At 43.2% G+C, this 22,963-nt stretch overlaps 1 protein-coding gene across 1 annotated transcript in view; it reads left to right on the top strand.

Moving 5' to 3' along the window:
- The window catches only part of LOC148047634 (uncharacterized), a 31,673-nt gene extending 9,587 nt beyond the window's left edge, over positions 1–22,086 (top strand). The window contains exon 2 of the mRNA XM_087711631.1: positions 18,642–22,086. Coding sequence (XP_087567757.1) covers positions 19,214–21,265 — 2,052 coding nt within the window. The 5' untranslated portion in view covers positions 18,642–19,213 and the 3' untranslated portion in view covers positions 21,266–22,086. The remainder of the gene's footprint in view (positions 1–18,641) is intronic.
- The last annotated feature ends 877 nt before the right edge of the window (positions 22,087–22,963 follow it).

Raw genomic sequence — 22,963 nt, forward strand, 5'->3', positions numbered from 1 at the left:
GATACACGTAGTTCTCGATCCTGCCCATTCCATCCGTAGCTCAAGAATTCATGAGAGTGAATCTCTTACATTGAACGACATCACTCCCTGCATTCGCCCTTGCATTCCCTGCTTTCTCATCCCAAATTAGCCAGATGAGACCTTGGGTGCCGAGAAAGCAACCTCTCGGGGCTGCTTTCCTGTCCGCATATCACTTGAGCATTGCCTCTTTGTAGGTTTTGACAGCCCTTTGCAAAAAGCATTTGCCTGTAGGAACAGGACTTTGGGGTGACGTACCCACTCCTCCCAAGCTCCACTGGTGCCAACAAATGTTTTTTGCAAAGGGCTGCTGAAGTCTACAGCAATGCAACTTCCCTGTAGGCTTTGGTAAGGAAATGTCAAAAAGAGGGAAGGCGTAAAGGGCCAAACCTTCCCTCCATTTGCAAACATGAGTCCCTCGGGATAGGGCGGCATACAAATGGAATAAACATTTCAAACATCCAGGTCTCAATTCACAGGGAATGGAGGCGTAAAGTGTGAGATTAGACATGATCTCACGCTACTGATCTCGCAGTATGTCAGGCATCTGTTCTCTGCGAATGCGGGCAAAGAAACCACAACAGAGAGGGGGTCTTTGAAAGGTAAGTGACTCTCCACAGGCAAAGTGCCTGTGGAAACCTGGCTGGGGGAGGTACATGAATATGCGGGGTGAATGTTGCAGAGCCACTGCAGTCATTTGTAAGGGTGAACAATTGCCCCATGCTACAATATTAATAATCTCGGGATTTATTGGTTAACACTAGGGAGCACTTATCATGTAAGGAATGTTTGCTAAGGGAATGATTGTACCTCCGGGTATTACCTGTATTTATTTTTGTAGAAATTGTGCAATGATGTAAGAATATTTTTAGAGTGTTCTTTGCACTTTTATAATGGTGGATGATGGAAATGCCATGTACAGAGTCCCAGCCTTTTTCTCCCTGCATGCCCCTGAGATTTTCAGCCCCAGAATTGCCCAGCCAGCATCTCTCGGGGATAGGAGCTAAAGGTACAGATTGTGACTCCACTTATAAAGAGAAAGCAAGAGAAGACAAAGAGTTCAAAGTTCAACTTTTCCGAACAGTTCCAGGAATTCAGTATATCAAGCATTTTTTTCAGATTGTGTCAGGAATGAGGCATCAAAGAATTCCAAGATTGTTTGTTTCCCCAACACCAGTGAAAAAGACAGGTTACGATTTTTTTTCTTGCTGTCATTACATGATGGACATACAACAACCAAGACCAGAACAGGTTTTTTCTCTCCTTGGTGTCACATTTTAGTGCACCATCTCATCATACTATTTTTAGGAGTTGGAAAGGCTTGCAATGTTCCCCTACCGCCTGAATCTCTCACAGGGCAAGAGGTGGGGTGCTACCGGTTCAGGCGAACCAGTAGTTAAGATTCTGTGCAGTTCGGTGAACCAGCATTTCCCACCACTCACTGGCCCTGCCCCTGCCATTTTTCAGGCTTTTTGGCGGGGTGTTTATTGGCTGTTTTGGGGCCTGAAAACACCCACCAAAATAGGCAGTGGCGGCCAGTTGGCTGAATCCTACTTTGCCTTTGAGGCGAGCGGCCGGGAGGCATGGCTGTGTGTGATTAGTGACATCACCCACACAATCACAATTGCCTATCCAGCCAGAGAACCAGTTGTTAAATTATTCTAATCCCACCACTACACAGGGCTATATAATAATAATAATAATAATAAGCAAAATTAAATAAAGCCAAACTAAGTGTCAGAGGGGATGGTCCACAGGGTGAGGTCAAAAGCCATAAGTCCCCACTCAGGCCACCAAGCCCATTTTGGTGGTCACCAGGCTAGACGCCCATTTCTGATCATGCTTTAGGCACAAAGCCATCTCAAACTTTGGCCTGTCCTGTCCTTGCAGGCCTGGGAAAGGGGAAATCTGCTTTCAAAAAACCTTGCCAAGGAAATGGGAGTGCAGGATAACTCCCCAAAACCTACTTTTGCAACTGAACAAACCTTGAAGAGTGAAGCCTGACCTACTTAGCTTCTCAAGATTAGGGAGGTGTTGTGCCATAAATATTTATGAAGTTCTTGTTTGCGTGCACAGCCGCTAAATGATTTCCAGCTTCATCTGATCAATAGAATCATGAAACATGGGACAATATCTGGAAGCATCCACTCTCCTTGCTTCAAAACCACATCTAGATAGGAGAGATTCTTTCTGTCTGCATCCTTGCAGAGCTTAAATCTCACTAGAGAGAAGAGTTGCTCTGAGCAGCCTTTCTTGGGGCTACCCTCATGTGAGTGGCTGGGCTTGGCCAACGTGCAGCGAAGGCAGACGGAGTTGGCGGATTGCCCAGCTGACAGGCCAGAATCTTTGGCAAGGATGCTCCGTCTTCAGGCGGGGAAAGGCAGCTGGTCCTACCGAACGTTGCATGCCTGACCCAGGGATCAAGCTTGGAAAAAACGAGTCCCTCGCAAAGATTTTCGCCTGTCAGAGAATAAAGGCGAAGGCAATGGATGGAGACTCGCTCCATATTCCAGAGTGGGAGAGATCAATTGCAGAGGAGCATCAACTGCAGCCAGGGCAGCCCAATGTCTCGGGGCGGAGAGAAAGTCATGCGTATCCCTGAGCTACAGAGGTGCGCACAGCACCAAGAAGGGCCGGAAGAAGTATAGGGCTTCTCTCCTGCTCTGGAATATGGAGTGAGTCTCCATCTCCCACCGTTGCCGTTACCTCTGACAGGCGAGAACCGACGGAGGTGGAGCGGTGGGGCCAGCCAGTGGTAGGTTCAGCCAGCAGGAAGCCACAGCAGGGCACCAAAAGAGTTTTATTTTTTGAGGAACACACACGAGAGCGAGAGAGAAAGAAAGAGAGAGAAAGTCTAGGGAAGGCGAGAGAAGAGACACACTCCCAGAGATACCTGTTTCCCAGAGAAAAGAAATGACTGAGCCACAAACCTGTGTAGACATGGCTGGGTTGTGTGTGTGTCATGTGACTGGGTGGAAGTCAGCGACATCGAGTTGGCCACATCCACGCAGGTTTTGTGACTCCCAGTGTTTTCTGTGGAAAATGGGTCCAAATGGTTCTTTGTGTGCTTAATGTTGCAGACCACTAGACTCTGAAAAGAAGAACAAGGGGAGACATGATAGCAGTATTCCAATATTTCAGGGGCTGCCATAAAGAGGAGGGAGTCAACTTATTTTCCAAAGCACCAGAAGGCAGGACAAGGAACAATGGATGGAAACTAATGTGAGATAAAAACTCAATTATTAAATCCTCTCAACACAGAGACAAGTCTGGGTCACAATTCAAAAACTTTTATTTACAGAAAAATAAAAAGCGTTTGCAAAGGTGGACTCCAAGTATCCTTCCCAAGTGGATCAAGTACAAGGAGAGCAAAGAATAGCATTCAAACAATACATTTTATACACTTTACTCCTAATAAACTCTCCCCCTTATGCTCATTCATTTACGTCGTTTCTTTTGTCATTCCATATTGTAAATGGTCAACTTGACAATTTCTTGAGAGGTCCCTATCTCTTATTTGGTTTTTTCTGATGCCTTTCGTCTGAGCAGATGGCTTCCTATCTAACGTATACGTAGGCATCTATAAAGGGCTTGGAATAACAAAGGTTATCTTGTCCTGTATACTGAACACATTTTATGGTTAGCAAACATAAATTTTAGGCGAGAATATAATGGCTTATACATTTAACATTGTAAAAGAATATAAAAGTAATCCTTTTAACATTTTATAAAAGAGTCAATACCATTTCCTTCAGACAGAGAAGCAATTTAGCATCTCCTGCTTGAGCAGGAGGTTGGACTCCTGACCTCCAAGGTCAAGGTTTCAGATCTATTCAAATTAATTGATTGATTGATCTTGAAAGTTGTATCCTTGAATTTACTGTTAGAGTTTGGTGTAGTGGTGAAGGCACCAGGTTAGAGTCAAGGAAACGCTCGGTTCCAGTCCCAAATGAAGGGCAAAACCATCTGTTCAACTTTGGCCAGTCCTCACACACTTAGAGGGCAGGGAAGGGGGGGGGGGAATCCCTTCCAAAAACCCTTGCCAAGGAAACTGCAAGGGTAGGCATCAAGATTGACCTAAAGGCACCAAAAATGAGACTGTAGCATCACGTTTCATTATTTCACTTGCTCTATTGCAAAGGTTGGTTGCTAGGACTCGAAAAAGACCTGCTGCCATTTAATCAGTGAAAGCAGTGAAGCAGTGTGGCGCACCCGCAACTGCCAGCCCGTTGCCAGGGAGAGAGCCAGTGCAGATGAGCCGTGTGGTTGTTCTGATCACACACGCGCTATATCAAGATCCGGTGCAGCCAGAGCCAAGAAGTTTCTCTTCTCAGTAAAGCTGTGGCAGCCTGCCTGTCCCTTTCAGTTGCTTCGACCCCTCCAGGAGGGAGGGGGCTGGGGGAGCATAAAGGGAGCTGCAGCTCCTTTGTAAATGGAGGGAGGGGAAAAAAGGTGGGATTCTCCATGCTGCAGCCTTTAAATGGCAGAGAAAAGCCGAGCTCCCTCCCTTCACAGACGAGTTGCTGCTCCCTTTATGTGGATGTGCAATATTTTGCAAGGACTGGGAAATCTCTCATGCAGTCTCTGAACAAGAAAAATGTATTTGCATGTTAATGGGGGAAACAGGTGGGCTAATTATAATCTTAAACTATTTTTGGCTTACTATACAGATCATTTAGTGCAAAGCTGTGCACAACAGTATTAAATTTCTGCGGTTTTATCTTCCTTGGCTGGTTTTGGGGAGAGCTATGGAAAGCTAAAACAAATGCTGTGTAACAAGCGTGAAACATTCCTTTTGATTCATTGGAGAATTAAAACCAAACTTTATTTCAAAGGAGATAAGTTTCATATCATACAACTTTCATCAAAACTGTTTCACATGCCCTTAAATCTTAGGGGAGGGGGAGAGAGAGAGACAATAGTGAACATCTAGGAAGTAGGGTAGTAGTGGGAAATATCTTAGAATAATACTTTGATACAACTATTATAAATTGTTCAGCAATAATTTAACTAAAAGAATTGTGCATACTATATATAAATTGTTACTTCTTAGCAGGAAGTCCAATATTTTTTTCTTTGGATTTTCTCATTTGGCTGAGTTTTTCAGTACTCCAACATACTATTCTTTTTTATTGGGGATATATTTATGAATTTATTTTTTTAAGCAACAGGCCAGAACCTGTTCATATTAATAAGTAGGAAATCTGTTGGAAATCAAACTTATTTTAAAAGTATCATTATGTAGAACTCTTTTTAATAGTATGGATTAATAAAGAATTGCAGGAAAATATTAGATAAGACAGAAATAAGCTAAAATAGAAGTGGTCGTGGTGAATCAACTTGTTACTTGCCCATGTTTTGTTACAAACTACTCTAACTGCTGCCTGTTTTTTTAGCAATAATGATTCCATTGAATATGATATTAATATATAAAGCATGTGATATGGTTCCAGGATCAGAGCTAGTCTACATTTGAATGGCTTGAAGGTGTGTTAACATTCAAGGAAGCTAAAGCTGCAATCTAGTGATGAAAGAAATGTCCTTCTGGGTTTGGCTCCAAGTGGGGAAAAAGACACTGGAGACATGGAGGCTGCTTGGAAAGATGGTTTATTGGTGGACAGGACCACATGGCTTGAGCCCTGAACAGAAAAGGCGATCACATGCTTCAATGTTGGTGGAGAAGAAGAGAAGGGCTGAGGGAGGGGCTTGCTAGGCTTTTTATAACCTGTTCAGTCCCACCTCTCTGTTTCCTGTTCCTGTGTAAGAAATGTATTCTGATTGGTTGTCAGACTCCCATAGGGCCATGCAGGGGCAATTCTCTGGGCTGTTTTTTGAATCCAGATTTGGTTGAGTTCTCAGATGCCATGTGGTCAGTTGAGTAAAGGGCCAATATTATCATTCCTTTACTCCCACCCCCCCACCCACCCCGGGGCAGCAGTGAGAAGTCTTTATTATGTAAAAGGGACTAGCTTGGCTTTCTTAATGGCCCATTAACAGTGGGGATGGGCAGGAAGCTACAGGCAACTATTCTGTCTTTTAAAACATGTTTCTTTCTTTTCATATCCAGAGAAATATTCTGCCTTTTCAATATTTCCTAGGATATTTCATTTTTCTGGGAGAGGGCTGGATGATAACTTCCCACACTAGGAAAGGCAGTTTTTGGCCCTCTAAGTACTTGGAAAATAGACCACCTGTGAACCATATGTAAAACCACCCTGATTGCCATATAGAAGAAAGTATGAAATAGGCTTGTATAAATCATTTGGTGGGATTTCAAAGCACTGGAAAGTTGTCTGGAGGAGTGCTCAGAGCCCTGTAAAATAACTTGCCTAGCTTTAGTACAAATGCTAGTACAAAGTACTGCACGGTACTTTGGATTCTGTTTCAAACAAAGTACTGAAGAGAATACAAGACTGTAAATATAGTACCCCACCCTTTAAAGTAGATATTTCATGAATCCAGGAAACAGGTGCAGCTGCTTTAAAAAGTACCAAGTAGATGCTGTGGGCTTTCCATTCCTATATATTCAAAAACAGTGCATAGCCCTAACAAACATTATTATTTAATGAATTTAAGTTGTTGCCACTGCTTTGAAGTCAGTGACGTGCAGTCAGCTTTAACCCCGGTGAGGCTGTTTTTAGACTTGTGGACTTCAACTCCCAGAATTCCACAGCCAGGCATGCTCAGTTCCGATTTAAAGCGACAGCATTTTTCCCCCTTGCAAAATAAGTTTTCTGTGTGCGTGTGTCTGTTTGAGAGAGGGGGAGGGAGGGAGAGAGGGAGGAAAAAGGGGGAGGGAGAAGTTAAATTCATGTGTATGGATGCCTCTTTCTTTTCTGTGTAATTTATACCTCTATCTTGACTGGGAATGCTGACATCATCTTGGCCATTCCCACCCGGTCACGTGGCCGGAAAGCCACTCCCACCCGTTCACATGGGCGGCAAGCCACTACCACCCAGTCACATAGCCAGCAAGCCACTCCCACAAAGCAGGCCACACCCACAGAGTAGGTTACAAAAAAAATTGAAACCCACCACTGGTACATACACTGGATTTTCAGCCTTCTGGAAATCAGTCCACCTGATTTTCAGCCTTCCGGAGGGCTGGGGTATGCCTTTTCGCCTTCCCTAGGCTTCAGGAAAGCCTCTGGAGTCTGGGGAGGGTGAAAAACAGGCCCAACGGGCCAACCGGAAGTTTGGAAACCCAAGTTCTAGTTGGCCTGTTGGGCCCATTATTCACCCTCCCCCAGGCTCCAGAGACTTTCTTGAAGCCTGGGGACCCCCTGCCCCCCACACAGAGGGGTTGTGAAGGCATGTGTGGGTGAGCAGGGCACATTGCATTGTGGGTGTGTTGGCATGCACACACAATTTTGGCATGTGTTTACAAAAAGGTTCCCCACCACTGGTCTAGTCTAATGAAAAGAATGACAAAGGGGGCCATGATAGCAAAATTTCAATATTTCAGTGGCTGTCACAAAGACAAAGGGTGAAGTTATTTTCCAAAGACCAGAAGGCAGGACAAGAAACATTGGATGAAAACTAATCAAGGAGAGAAGCAACTTAGAATTAAGGAGAAACTTCCTAACAGGATGAACAACTAACCACTGGAACAGCTTGCCTTCAGAGGTTGTGGCTGTGCCATCACGGGAAGTTTTTAAAAATAGGCTCACTAGTCATTTGTCTGAAATAGGATCTCCTGCTTGAACAGGAGCTGGACTAGAAGACCACCAAGGTCCCTGCCAGCTCTACCCTGATTGATCGATCTTGAAAGGTGCAAGTGAATTGGCTGTTGGAGCAGCAGAAACAGGTCAATGGGCATATTTTGTGGGGAGGAAGAAGATCCAGTTTGGTGTAGTGATGAAGACGCCAGATTAGAGACAGAGAAACGCTCAGTTCCAGTTCCACCCGAAGGGCAAAAATCTGTTAAACTTTGGGCAATCCTCTCAGGCCTAGGAAGCAGGAAAGGGGGGCGGGGGAACCACTTCCAAAAACCCTTCCAATGGAAACTGCAAGGCCAACCATCAAGACTTGACCCAAAGGAACAAAAATCAGTTTAGCGTCACGTTTCACTATTTTAATTGGCTCCGTTGTAAAGGTCGGTTGCTAGGAATCGAAAACGACCTCCTGCTATATCATCACTGAAAACCTCTCCCAAAAGCCTTGGTGGAGCCTGGAAAAGCGTGTGTTTCCACCTCCGATCGCTAGATGGCGATCAGGCAACATCTGTGCCTAGAAAATCATCAGCAAAGTGCCATTCGTTCTTGGGCTTAAAAGGGGAGTTTTAAACCATTGAGTACTTTATTGCTAGAAAGGATGTGAGGAGAGGAGAAGCGCAGAGGAACTTCCTCTTCCGGGTGACTCATGGGAGGAAGGTGGAGTGCAGAGAGGCTTTTGTGTTTTTCCCATGGTCGAAGCAGCAGCTGGAAGGTGAGTTGAGGGCGGGTGGGAGGAGAGTCCTGGAAGCAGAGAAGCAACTGGGCTGAAGCATCTCAGCTGCTGCTGCTGCAGGTTCCTTCCCTCCCCGAATTTAAGCCCACTGGTGCTGCACGCTGTGAAACTGGTAGCTGCAGTTTTCCTTCTGGTAGAAAGATAGAAAAAGTCTCTTTTAAATTAAGGAGGATTCTTTGGGGATGGCTTCCCTCCAGAGGTTGTGGGTGCTCCCATCACTGGAGTGCTTTAAGAGGAGATTGGATAGCTATTTGTTCAGGATGGAATAGGGTCTCCTGCCTAGAAGACCTCCAAGTCTGCCCCCCCCAACTTTATTATTCTTTTATGGACCTGATGTTTTTCGGGCAACAAGATTGGACTGATGCGCCTCTGGTCGTTTCTGGGTTGTTTTACTTCCATTTGTTTTCCTATTGGTGCCAGGACTTCCATATATAGTCATGTGGAGAAGAAAGTACACTCTCCTTAACTTCTATGATTTTATATATCAGAATATAGTAAAAATCATTTGGTCCTTAGACATTCTTAAAAGTCAGCAAATACAACCGCAGATGTACAACAACACATGGCATATTACTTCAGGTCATCATTTATTTTATAAAAAGAAAGGCAAAATGGAGAATTCATGTGTGAAAAATCTTTGATTCAATAATATGTAGAATCACCTTTAGCAGCAACAAGTAGAAGTAATTCTTTTCTGTATGACTTTATCAGTCTCTTACAGCATTGTGGAGGAATTTTGGCCCATCTTTTTTACAACATTGCTTCAGTTCATTGAGGTTTGTGGGTGTTTTTTTTATGAACAACTCTCTTGAGGTCCCGTGAATCGTGTTGAGGTCTGGAGTTTGACTGCCATTGCAACACCTTGATGCTTTTCTTTTCCAGCCATTCTGTTGTAGATTTGCTGATGTGTTTTACGTCCCTATCCTCTTCCATAATTCCTTGTCAGCCAAGCTTTAGCTATTGGATAGATGGCTTCACTTTCGACTCTACCATACTTTGGTATACAGAGGAGTTCCTGGTCAACTCAAAGACTGGAAAGTGTCCAGGTCCTGTGGCTGCAAAACAAGCCCAAATCATCACTGTTCTACCACCGTGTTGATGGTTTCTATGAGATGCTTGTGCTGATATGTTGTGTTTGGTTTTCGTCAAATGTGTCACTGTTTGTCACATAATGACAAACATGTCATTATGGCCAAACATCTCCACTTTGGTCTGGTCTGTGCAAAGGGCAGTATTGCAGAAGCCCTGTGATTTGTTCAGATGCAACTTTGCGAACCACAGCTCTGCTGCTATGACCTTTTTAGGTTGCTCCTGGCAACCCTTCCAAACAAACCATACTTGTTCATTTTTTTTCTAATTTTATTGTCATGAATCTTAACATCTAACTTGCTAACTGAAGCCTGTAGAGTCTGAGATATAGCTCTTTTTTTTTCAATCTCTCTGGCCATTGCATCGTCTGGCCTTGGGGTAAATTTTCTTGGACATCCGCTCCTGGGAAGATTGGCAACTGTCCTGAATGTTTTCCATGTCAGGTTTCCAAATTATGAAGCTCATTCAAAGAAGAAATGTTCAAAGTCCATCTTCAAACACAAATTTCTTTTATTTAGCTAGGTAGACATCAAATTGGCAAAATCTGTTGTAATTCTGGATCCAACGCAAACTGAAATTACACCACATAGTATTGTAAGTTAGAAATATCCCTCAAAAGTCACATTCTCCAATAAACACTCAATCCACATTGTCTTCAAACTCCACCTTCCCAGGAGCAGCCTCTGTTCCCATGGGAAAGAAGGTCATCTAGCCAAAACAATCCTCACTATCTATCCTATTCGCTCCTTCCCCTCACCTTAAGAATGTGGCGAGCCCAAAAGCCCCCCTTACATACTAAAGAGAAAGAAAAGGAATAAATGAGAGTAATAAAGAGCTAAATAAAATGGCTACACATATGTCAAATTCGGGCTCGACAGGTTGCCCCCCCCCCCTCAACTGAAAGGAAACTCCTCCAATGACATGGAATATATAAAGATTGCAATTAGGTTAAGTACAACACCACATATACATATAAAACTAACCTCCCCTGCCAACCGCAAGATCCCCTTTGGGTTTTGTGTGGATACATTTCTTGGAACCTCTGAAGCAATCTGTTAGCATTGACTTTCCAGATTTTTACCCAGGTGGCTTCTGAAATAGGATATCCTTTTCTAATGAATTAAATTATTGTAAATGCCCTCTGTAAATTCTAGAATCCAATATTCTTTTAACTTCATAATGTTCATGCCCAGCAATAATCAATACCTTTGGAGTCGCACGATCTGTTGGCCACAAAGAGGAAATAACAAATGGCTTTAACAAACTACTATGGAAAACTGGATGCCTAACAAGCAAGGCAGTTTAAGTTGCACAGTTACTGGTTTTATTACTTTTAATTATTTGAAAAGGCCCCAAGAACTTGGTATGTATGAACTCAATGGCACAGTCAATGTGATTGGGGGGGGGGGGTGTCGGGTAGTACGTTGCACTCCTCCTCACTGAAAACCTCAGCTAGGTCTCGATAGTGGGGGGAATTTGTTGGGGGTCTTCTGGGGTTCAATTTGGTTGTTTTGTTCAGGAGGTGACTTGGGGCCGAGCGCTAATTTAATTCTCCTCTAGCTACCCCCCCAGCTTATTGTTGGGCGCCATTTGTCTAGCCAGATGAAACCTAGGATTACTGATTGAGTCATTTTTGGCACTACTATAAACAGGGTTATTTCCCAGTGCTTTCCCACAGTTAGTTTTATTTTTTCGGTTACGTGCGTGGCCAGACTTCCCCCTATCATGGATCCATCTACTTGTTGGAATCGGATAGGGGTCATTAGTGCTTTTGTTTCTATACCTAGGCTGTGCACGGAATCGGGGCTAATGAAGCATCATGAGCTGCAGTGTCTATAATGATATCTATGGGGCCCTCTACACCTGTGAGGGACACAGTTAAAATTCCTTTTATTTTAAAAGGTCGGATGGCTTCACTTACCATCGGGTCATCTTCTTCGCCGTCTCCATCCTGTATGACGGGTAATCCCGCCACCAGAGTTCCCTCCCTTGTGGTTTGTTGGGGGTTAAGGACCTCGATGGCTTGGCATGCAAACTTGTTTATCTTTGACGGTTTTCTCAATGCCTTTTTCCCTTTTTGGGGAGTGGGTGCTCTCACTTGAGGTACTGGGACTGGTGCCAAGCACTCTGAGGCGCGGTGCTCTTGTTGGCCGCAATGGAAGCACTTTACTGAAGCGGGGGCGGCTGCTGTTTGGCATCCCTCACTCTGGCGTGATGTGGAGTGGTGCCCGAGTGGTCCAGGGTTGTCTTTCAATGTTGCTTCTGCGGTTCTCTTTGAGCAGATTGTCCATAGCAGTGTCCACTCAATACCACTCAAGGATTCTTTCCTTGGGCAGCCAACGGCAAAGGCAAATTTTTAGCAGCTTCTCATCTGGACTTCCCTTGAGATAGTGCACCAGGATTCTCTCTGACCAGTGTCTTAGGCTAGTGGCCAGGTGTCTGAGTTCAAGCACTAGTTCCTTGGCTGGTTTCCCTTCTGCCTGATGCTTTTGATTTCTGCTTCTGCCTCTTGTGCTCGGGAAGAATCCTCAAATTGGGCCCTGAGCTCTCTCAGGAAGTTGTCCATGTTGTTTAGTTCAGGTGAGCCTTCATCATGGTGCTGGGTGAACTGTTTGGATGCCTCCTCCTCTAGATTATCCCCCAGGACTTGGACGAGCTGTGCGTTGTCGTGGAATTCATCTCCATGCCGATCGATGCAGTACCATGCTCTATTCAGGAAAAATGCAAGTTTTCCTGCAGTTCCATCAATCATAGTCTTGAAAGGCATCAGTGCTTTTGCACATGGAAGTGGCTGTGGCGGTGATGGTGGGGCTGGAGCTTGGGCCGACACCATTTGAGCCCAGTCTCGAACCCATCCCATACTCGGATAGAATATCCATCCTGGAGAAATTTGATCCACTGGTGGAAGGTGTGGCAGGGTGGGATGGTTCTTCGATGAGTTCTCTGCGGGTTTCTCCTTCTTCTCATACTGCTGTGTTCTCCTCTTGAGGACAAATGGTGCAATGGCAGTAGATCTCCAGCAGCAGTAGACTGCCTCTCCTCAGGGGGGATAGGTCTCCCAACAACTGGGTGAGACTGAAAGTTGACAGGCTGGAAGCGCATGTTGTTCGGCCTCTCCTTGGGGGTACTTTCCTCCCTGGTGGACCTCTGCCTTCATGTCCAATTATGAGCTGGTTGGGTAGTTCTCCCAAGGTCTGGCTGCACATCACCGTTTGGTGTTGTGGTCTGCTGAGCTGGCAGCAGAAATGGACAGTGAGGAGGAACATGGGCCAGTCCTGGAGTCTGGGGAAGGCTCGAACAAAGGCTCTGCGTTGGAGGCAGACAGGGAGCCAATGCCATCCAATAGTAATATGCTGCCTCCAGAGTCTGACATCAGCGAGGCAGAAGAACAGTGCGAGCATATTCCCAGTGTGTGCATTCACAGAGCTGCCAGAAGGCACGAACAGTTAAGACAAAAGGGGCAACTCGGGAGCAAGGCTTGGAGATGATTGGCCCCTCCCATAAGACATAAAAGAGGAGCAAACAGTTGTTAGCCTTTGCAGGAAGCAATCAGTTCATTCTGGTCAGTTCAAACTCTGAGAAGCTCTGTTTGACTGCTACGTTTGGCCTTGCAAAACTAATTGGCAATTAGGTCTCTGGCAGCATTTCAAGGGAGATAAAGGTGGGTGCTTATCAATATTAACCTGAAAGACTTTGGCAACTCGAGCAGGCATCTGTCAGACTCTTCACAGACTGTTTGTGAATCATTACGGGCTGTGAATGACCATAATTCATAGCCGTTTAAATAAAAGAGGGGGTTTGGGACTAAAAGTGTGATTTATGCTTTCTCATGAAGCCTAGGTCAGAACAGTTTGGTATTGCCATTCAGCTATTTTGTTGAGATCCACCATGGATCCTATGGGTCCAGTGGCTGCCCTCCACTCCAAGCTCGGGATTCCCAGGCCGTTGTTATCGGGTGATTGATGAGTGGGTCCGGAAGGGTGGTTTGGCTGAACAGGTCCCTCTTCATCCGCTGGATCGCTGCGCTTGAGGACCATTTGACCAGGGATTTTGGGCGGGCTCCATCTGGTGCGCGATATCTTCCACGACAGGAGTCACTTGGATTGTCTCCTAGGGAATCCATTGGGGATCTGGTGGCTGGACTGATAATCCAAGACAGGGCCCACCGCAGAGTTTACACTTCTGTTCTGGAGCCCCTGGTGGTCGTCCTTCTGCCATCTTCCCTAAATCTTTGCTGTTGCCCAGTAGGAATGCTCCAGGTGAGCAGCCAGGGCTCAGGACCCTGAATAGCAATCCCTGCTTGGGATCAGTTTTTGGAGAATAATGTGAGGTTTCCAAGTGATGAAACCCATTCAAAGAAGAAATATGCAAAGTCCATCTTCGAAAACAAATTTCTTTTATTTAGGTAAACATCAAATTGGCAAAGTCTGTTGTAATTCCGTGTGAGACAAGCAACCTCTATCATAGAAGAACAAGGAGACCATGGACAATAAAAAGCATATTTATTTAAAATACAATTGTATAAACTTTTGCAAAAGGATTCTCAATCATGAAAGATAGAAAGAGAATGTCGGGGAGGAGGAGCCAACGTCCCTACAGTACGGATGTGCGGTCTCGATGAGACTACAACCAATACTTTTGCCACTGGTTGGTCCAATTGGACCTAAACCGTCTTGAAGAGACGGTGAATAGGAAGATGTCTTGCTGATTTCAGGGACAATGCAAGTCTCTGATTGATACAAGAGAAGGACTTCAAGCTGGTGACAAAAGGCAGTCTAGGCTGATGAAGTGAGGACGGCTAAGGAACGGAAGGAAACGGAAAGAGAAAGTGTGATCATCTGGTGAATCCTTTCTGTTTTGAAAAAAATTGCAGAAAAGAACTTATTTTTTATGCTAAACTAAATCCTTAAGCAGAAGAAGTTAGTGGCAGAATTGATCTTCATTGGATTGTTTTGGTTAGTATGCTTTTCTTTTTGTAACTACACTTTGTGGATTGAAGTGCTCCTCGCAATTTTTTTCTCTCTCTCCCCTATTCTTAAAGTGAACGGACCGGTTTTTCTTCTTCTGCTTTTTCTTGCTTTATTTTTCAACTTAAGGATCAAAATCTCCCTCTCTACTCTAACAAAAATCGTCTATTATTTGCTATTAAACTCCATTTAAGAGCTTTGACCCTCTTAAATCTGAGATAATTTAAGAGAGTGAAGGAAATAATTGAATTCTGCTACTCAGAGGCTAGAGGTTTTTTTTGAAACTACGCATTTGTTCCTGCTTCTTCTTTGATTTCACTGTCTTTGTACTTCAAAGCTCCGTAACTAAAAGTGATAAGAGCCAAGGGCACAAAGTGTTTACCAAGCTGTCCTTTGAGAGTTTTATCGGCACTGGGAGAAGGGAAAAAAATGGAACCTCTTTCTTGTGAAGATTGCAACTGATTTCGTGTTTAAGCTGTGTGTGTGTGTTGCAATTGTGCAACAATTGCAAAGGCAACATTAAAAAAATGGCTTTCTGCCTGGATGGCTCCCAGAGTGAGCCAATAGATAGAAAAGGGAAGCAGTATGGTCCCTCCCATATTTGGGCATACCAGGGGTTGGGACACTATATATATATGTCTTGAAAGCTAGAGTGGCAGTAATTTACAATTTGGAAACATGGATCAATTTTCAGAAGAGGAAACTTTAATTTTGCAAAAGATTTGGGACACAATACAAAAGTTATTGGAGATAACTTGGAGAATTGACAAGAAGATAGAGTTTATATCAGAAAAAAATGAGGGAGATGGAGCTCCAAAAACTGAAGAGAAAAATGAACACAAAGATAAGAAAACTAATGATTTGATTTCTGAAGTGAAAGTAGTTGAAAGCGAAAAAATGGGAGTATGGAGAGGGAAATCCGATGGTCCGGAGCTCTACCCCAAATTTCAAGACACAAAAGAAGAAAAAAGAGGAAAAAATAATGGTCTTAAAGAGAAAATTTTTATCAGAAGCAGGATTGACAATCAAAGATAAATCAATTAAAGTAGCAAAAGGGCGCCAAGATTACCTGAGCGATCTAACAAACAACAAGGTGCGAAGAGATGTCCATAAAAACTTTACCAAGGAAATAAACAGAAGATTAACTCCACAAATGACAAAAGAAATAAGACTACATGCCTTCTGGAAGGACACAGGTTGATGTATGAAAATTGATAATAATAAAAAAAATAGCTAGCTTTGATGATTAGTAAGTAGGAATTTAGTAATTTTTAGATTGCTTGGTTAAATAAATAGTTGATAATGGTAACAAGGTATATCTATGTTGGCTGGAGGTGAGGAGGTTGGTATAAGTAATAAATGATTTCGTTAACAAATATTAATGACAACAATAATGAAATGATAAGAGATATACTTAACGACATATATGTACTGGTTTAATATAAGGAATTTGGATAGCAATAGCAATAGCAGTTAGACTTATATACCGCTTCATAGGGCTTTCAGCCATCTCTAAGCGGTTTACAGAGTCAGCATATTGCCCCCAACAACAATCTGGGTCCTCATTTTACCCACCTCGGAAGGATGGAAGGCTGAGTCAACCCTGAGCCGGTGAGATTTGAACCGCTGAACTGCAGCTAACAGTCAGCTGAAGTACTGCACTCTAACCACTGCGCCACCTCGGCTCTTCAAATATAAATTGTAAAGAGTGACTTGGAAAAAAAGGCTTAGAAATGTTAACTAATGATAAGAGATGTAGTTAATGGTACACACACACACACACACACACACACACACACACATATATTAGTTTAACATAAGGAATTTGGATATAAATTGCAAATAATGATTTGGGAAAAAAGGTTTAGAAATTTAATTAATTCTTACTTTGAATATGTTAAAAAGGTGTAATGTTATTGGATATATGAAAGCAGATAACAAAAAAATTAACTAAGTTTTATAATTAGTAAGTAGTAATGTAGTAACTTATAGATTGTAATGTTAAATAAATAATTGATAAGGGCAATAAAGTATACATATATGTTGGTTTGATAAAAAGAAAATAGATATAACAGTAAAGGATTTTTTGTTAACCAATATTAATTATAATAACTAACAATGGAATGATAAGGATAAGGGATACAGTATATATGTACTACCATAACAAAAGGAACCTGGACACAAATTGTAAACAGTGACTTGGGGGGGAAAAGGGGCTTAGAAACTTTGTCAACTAATCTTTGTTTAGAATATGTTATAAAGGTTTAAGGCTATTGGATGACTTTGTAATAATTAATGAAATGCCATTAGGTGGTTGTGTTTTTAAGCATGGATTATTTTAGGCAAAAGGACACTAAAACAACCTCAGTCAAATGAGAACTATGATATGTTGATAGTAAGACTCATTAAGAATTTTTGACATTTGATATGAATGTAAGTAATGACTGTGGAAGAGATGCACGAAAGCTAATTGTAACCAATTGACACACTTTCTACAAGATGTAATGTAAGATGATTATTTTGTGTGTGTGTGTGTTTTGTTTAATAAAAATACAAAAAAATTCAAAAAAAATGTCGGATAGCTCTGAATACAAAGTTTAAGTATATTTTGGAGTAATAGACTACCTCCTTACATGTCCATGTAATACAATTTCATGTTATACAATACCTTGGCTTGTCAATCAGTTTCCAGCCAAAAAATCCCTTTTGTGGAAAGTTCCTTGACCTCTTCCTATCATATTAGGAAATAATAAGAACACAACAAGACAATCAATCCCCTTACGTCAGCTTCTTGAAACTGACTCCGGCTCTTTCCAGTAAAGTCAGGCTTAGCTGGCCTGGTTTTTCTCAATCGCCTTTATAGCCTTGTTGTTCCCCCAAATGTACCCTCTACATAAGGTCTTAGTTTAATGTGTTACAAAGCTGCTGCTTGCATTATAAAAAGTGTAAAAATTGAGTCGCTCAGGTTCTTGTCTTTAACACGAATAACCCTATTTCTCTCCAGAATGGAACAGACACAAACCGTAATTACACCACACATTATTGTAAGTTAGAAACATCCATCAAAAGTCACATTATCCAATAAACACTCAATCCACATTGCCCAGTGTCTTTAAACTCCACCTTCCCTTTTCACCAGGAGAAGCCTCTGTTCCCACGGGAAAGAAGGTCACCTAGCTAAAACAATCTTACCTTCCCCTCATCTTAAGAATGTGGCGAGCCCAAAAGCCCTCCTTATATAGTGAAGAGGAAGAAAAATAAATAAATGAGTATAATAAAGAGCTAAATAAAATGGCTACACATATGTCAAATTTGGGCTCAACCTTCCACTTGTGAATAATCTTCCTCACTGTAGAATGATGAATTTTAAATTATTTGGAAGTGGCGTTTTAAACCTTCCCAAATTGATGAGGAGCAACAATTGCTTTTCTAAGATCATTGCTCATTCTTTATCCTTTATTAGACCAGGAAACTCTTACAGCTTCAGTTATTATAGATGTAGCCACATTTGCTAATGATCAATTGGTCAAGGGCACTTTATTAGCAGTACTTGGTTGCTACTTGGCCTCTTTATACTATGGAAGAGTGAGATATTTCCAGATGCTCACCAACAAGTAACCAGCAGAACGGCTGGACTTCTGAAGTTCTGGTTCTCCATCACTGGAGGCTTTTCGGAAGAGACTAGAGAGCCACTTATCTGAAATGGTGTAGGGTCTCCTGCTTCAGCAGGGGCTGGATTAGAAGGTCTCCAAGATCCTTTCAAATTCTATTATTTTCTGTTGAGATGATATTTTTATGTCCTGATAAGTAAAACCAAAGATATCAAAGAGGGTGTACTTTCTTTTTCACTTGCCTGTATTTGAAAACAACCCTTTGCTCAGCTAGGAATTTGTGATTGACCCAGTCAACAAGTGAATTTCGTCATTGAACAGATATTCAAACTTGGATCTGGGTAGTCTTCCACGTCTCAAATAAATCATGATCAGGGAGCTTATTGGAGCTTATTGGAGGATTGTGGCATGTTTACTTTTTCATTGCAATGTAAATGTCCCCCCCCCCCTCATCTTTTGCAACCCTTTTATTCACAAGTAAAGATACCTTTTTATTTTTATCTTATAGACAAAGGAGATGGCAATAAGATCACTCTGGACAACTGAGGCTAACAAGCAACCTTGAATAGAAATCAACTCCGTCCATAAATCAAAATATTTTCCATTTCCTTCAGAAAACCACACAATTCTTCACCTTCCTCAGCAGGTGAGAGAGAATTGAGAGAAAATTGAGAAGTGATTTCTAGTTGGGAAAAGTAGAGTGTGGAATTCAAGCATGCGTTACATGAAAAGTCAAGGGAGATTATTTTTTCCATTCAGCAAAAGAGGGAAATATCTGGACGTCAGTCGGGAAGATAAGATAAATTGGAAAGTCACATAGAGCAGACAGTGTTGCATGCCTTGCTCTGGGAGGAAGAAAACAGTTTGAATTAAAGCACCACTAAACAAGGGACCATCCATATTTTTGACCACCTCAGGAATATTAGTTGTGGAAGAACTCTATAGAGATTCCTGTTGTGGGAAACATACAACTTGCAAATCACCAGCTTATTATACCTGAGAGTATCCAGACTGGAGAAAAGCCGTACAAATGCTCTGAATGTGGCCAAACCATTGGTCAGAATAACTCCATTGTGGTCCATGGAAGAACACACACAGGAGAGAAGCCCTACAAGTGCTCCCAATCCGGTCTTTGTTTCAGCAAGCATGGCAATGTGGACTCACACCAAGGAGAAACCGTTCGAATGTTCTGATTATGAAAAATGTTTCAGTCACAATTACAATGTGGTGACACACCAGATGACTCACACAGGAGAGAAACTCTTTGAGTGTCCTGATTGTGGTAAAAGTTTCAGTCAGAATTCTAGTCTGGTTCAACATCAGAGGACTCACAACAGGGAGAAACTGTTTGAATGTCCTGAGTGTGGAAAATCTTTCAATAGAAATTCCAACCTCATTAGACACCAGAGAACTCACACAGGTGAGAAACCTTTTGAATGTCCTGACTGTGGTAAAAGTTTCTCTCAGAATTCCCAGCTCATGATGCACCAGAGAACTCACACAGGCGAGAAGCCCTTTGAATGTCCTGATTGTGGTAAAAGTTTCTCTCAGAATTCCCAGCTCATGATACACCATAGAATTCACACAGGTGAGAAACCCTTTGAATGTCCTGATTGTAAGAAAAGTTTCAGTACTAATTCCAACCTTATAAGCCATCAGATGATCCACACAGGCGAGAAACTCTGTAAATGTCTTGAATGTGGGAATAGTTTCAGTCGGAATTCTCACCTCGTTGCACACCAGAGGACTCACACAGGAGAGAAACCATTTGAATGTCCAGTTTGTGGGAAGAGTTTCAGTAAGAATTCCAGCCTGGTGATACACCAGAGAACTCACACAGGCGAGAAACCTTTTGAATGTCCTGATTGTGAGAAAAGTTTCAGTACCAATTCCAGCCTGCTGAAACACCACAGAACTCACACAGGAGAGAAACCGTTTCAATGTCTTGTTTGTGGGAAAAGTTTCAGTCAGAATTCCAGCCTGGTGGTACACCAGAGAACTCACACAGGTGAAAAACCCTTTGAATGTCCTGATTGTGAGAAAAGTTTCAGTACCAATTCCAGCTTGGTGAAACACCACAGGATTCACACAGGAGAGAAACCCTTTGAATGTCCTTATTGTGTGAAAAGTTTCAGTCGGAATTCCAGTCTGGTGATACACCAGAGGACTCACACAGGAGAGAAGCCCTTTGAATGTCCTGATTGCAGAAAAAGTTTCTGTCAGAGTTCCAGCCTGGTGACACACCAGAGGACTCACACAGGAGAGAAACCCTTTCAATGCCCTGATTGTGGGAAAAGTTTCATTAAGAGTTCCCACCTCATTAGTCACAAGAGGATTCACACAGGAGAGAAACCCTTTCAATGTCCTGATTGTGGGAATAGTTTCAGTCAGAATTCCCACCTTATTAGCCACAGGAGGATTCACACAGGGGAGAAACCGTTTGAATGTCCCGATTGTTGGAAAACTTTCAGTCACAATTGCTACCTGGTAATACACCAGAGGATTCACACAGGAGAGAAACCCTTTCAATGTCCTGATTGTGGGAAAAGTTTCAGTAAGAGTTCCCACCTCATTAGCCACAGGAGGATTCACACAGGAGAGAAACCCTTTAAATGTCCTGATTGTGGGAAAAGTTTCAGTGAGAGTTCCAATCTCATTAGCCACCAGAGGATTCACACAGGAGAGAAACCCTTTCGATGTTCTGTTTGTGGAAACCGTTTCTCTCAGAGTTCCCAGCTCGTGATACACCAGAGGACTCACACAGGAGAGAAACCCTTTGAATGTCCTGATTGTGGGAAAAGTTTCAGTCACAATTCCAGCCTGGTGATACACCAGAGGACTCACACAGGAGAAAAACCCTTTGTGTGTCCTGATTGTGGGAAAAGATTCAGTCAGAATTCTAGTCTAGTTAAACACCAGAGGACTCACACAGGAGAGAAACTGTATGAGTGTCCAGACTGTGGGAAAGATTTCAGTACTAGGTTTAACCTTCTAAATCATGTGCTTATACACACAGGGGAGAAACCATTTAAGTGCCTCAAGTGTGGACGGTCCTTTAGGCAACATTCCACTCTTATCGCACACAAGAAAATCCACCTGTGGCCCAAAGTGATGTGTGTAGAGAAAGCTTGAATTTCATTTCTAATATCCCATTGTAAGTCTAGACGAGAAACTGACTACTGTGTTTTCCGAAAATAGGACATGTCCTGATACTAAGCCCTACCAAACGTTTCAGGACATGGGCTAAAAGAAGCCCCCCCCAATAACCCCCCGAAAACTACTAAAAGGACTCTGACATGAACCTGACCTTGTGCAGGGAAGGTTATGGTGGTTTCTATGCCCTCCCCCTGCGGAAGTTGGGCCAGGCCCACCCGATCTACAAATTCTTTGGCAGCCCGCTATCTGGCCTGGGCGCACAACTGTCTTGCACTTCGGAGGTCGCTTCAGGCCTGAATCCAGCTCCTCATGCCTGCATGGCAGACGCCTCCTCGGCTGTTTGGGAGGCCAGTTGCTCCCCCAGGTCTCCTCGCCCGGCAGAATTCCTGCCTGCCAGCACCCCGTTTCAGTTTGTGGAGCGGAGTGATGGGGGTGGCGCAGTCATTAACTGCCTTGGAGAGCCACCTGTCACCTTTCCCTATCCTGGCTTCCAGGGGACTTCACATCGCTGGGGCCCAAGCATTTTCCGCCACCACTGGGCTCAGATCTCCAGGCAACTGCAGCAGCTCCAGAACCCACCACTGATGATGAAGCAAATGGCGGCCACCTGTGGCCAATCTCAGTGCCTTGGTCCGCCTGGCCTACAGCAGGTTGGGCACCTCCAATGCCCTCACGCTGCCGGCAGCCATGGCCATCACCAGTCCCTGCACCAGCACCTGGGCGAATCTGCTTTTGAAATGCAGGAAGGTACTTGGTTCCTGCCACCTCATCCTCCAGCAAGTAGAGGAGATTTGCTGTTCCAATAGATGGGTTGCAGGAGCCTCTGCCCCTCCCTGCCCCATGCCCCACCTACCAACCCCTTTTCAGCTCTGTTGTGTTCCTCACCATTGTGTCCACTTTGGGCACAAAGGGAAACACTAAAAAAAACTTCTTGTGAATTCAAAGTTCTTGCTGCTGCAGAGTTGCTTTGCGATTAGAGCCCTTCTCACCCACCCCATCTGCCGCCTTCTGGAAAACAATAAGCTCCCCTGATAATAAGGCCAGCACCCTGTCTTATTTTCAGTGAAACACGGTATTTAATTTGACTATAAGTAATTTGCCTGATTTTTTGTAGGCTAATATGTAATGATACTAGATGGGAAGGAGAAAAGAAGAAATTGCAACGTATTAGTTTGATCATGGTTACCTGCCCATCAGCAGAAGAAGTTGCTGGATATTTATTTTTGCAGAAATTGTGCAATTATGTAAAAACATTTTTGGAGTGTTCATCCTGGTAGATAATAGAAATGTCACGTACAGAGTCCCGGCCTATTTCTTCCTTTCCTGCCTCAAGATTTTCAGCCTCAGAATTCTCCATCCAGCATTTCTTGGAGATAGGAACGCTCAGACTATAGTTACAGATTGTGGCTCCTCATAGAAGGAGAAAATGAGAGAAGAGAAGTAGAGGGGGTTCAAAGTTTTTCTTTCCAAAAAAGTTCCAGGAATTCAGTGCACCAAGCATGTCTGTTTAGATTGTGTCATGAATGAGGCACGCAATTGAAGATACCGTATGAATAGCAAATATATTGGGGGAATTTGGGACAGTGACAAAACCAGTGTAAAATTTCAGGTGTAATTTCAGGCCTTGCACCTTTTACAATCTTTTTTAGTATGTCACAATCATATAATGCCTTT

The sequence above is a fragment of the Thamnophis sirtalis genome, unplaced genomic scaffold (assembly GCF_051295495.1).
Source record: "Thamnophis sirtalis isolate CommonGarterSnake01/CBP01778 unplaced genomic scaffold, rThaSir2_p1.2 scaffold_3, whole genome shotgun sequence".
Taxonomy (NCBI): domain Eukaryota; kingdom Metazoa; phylum Chordata; class Lepidosauria; order Squamata; family Natricidae; genus Thamnophis; species Thamnophis sirtalis.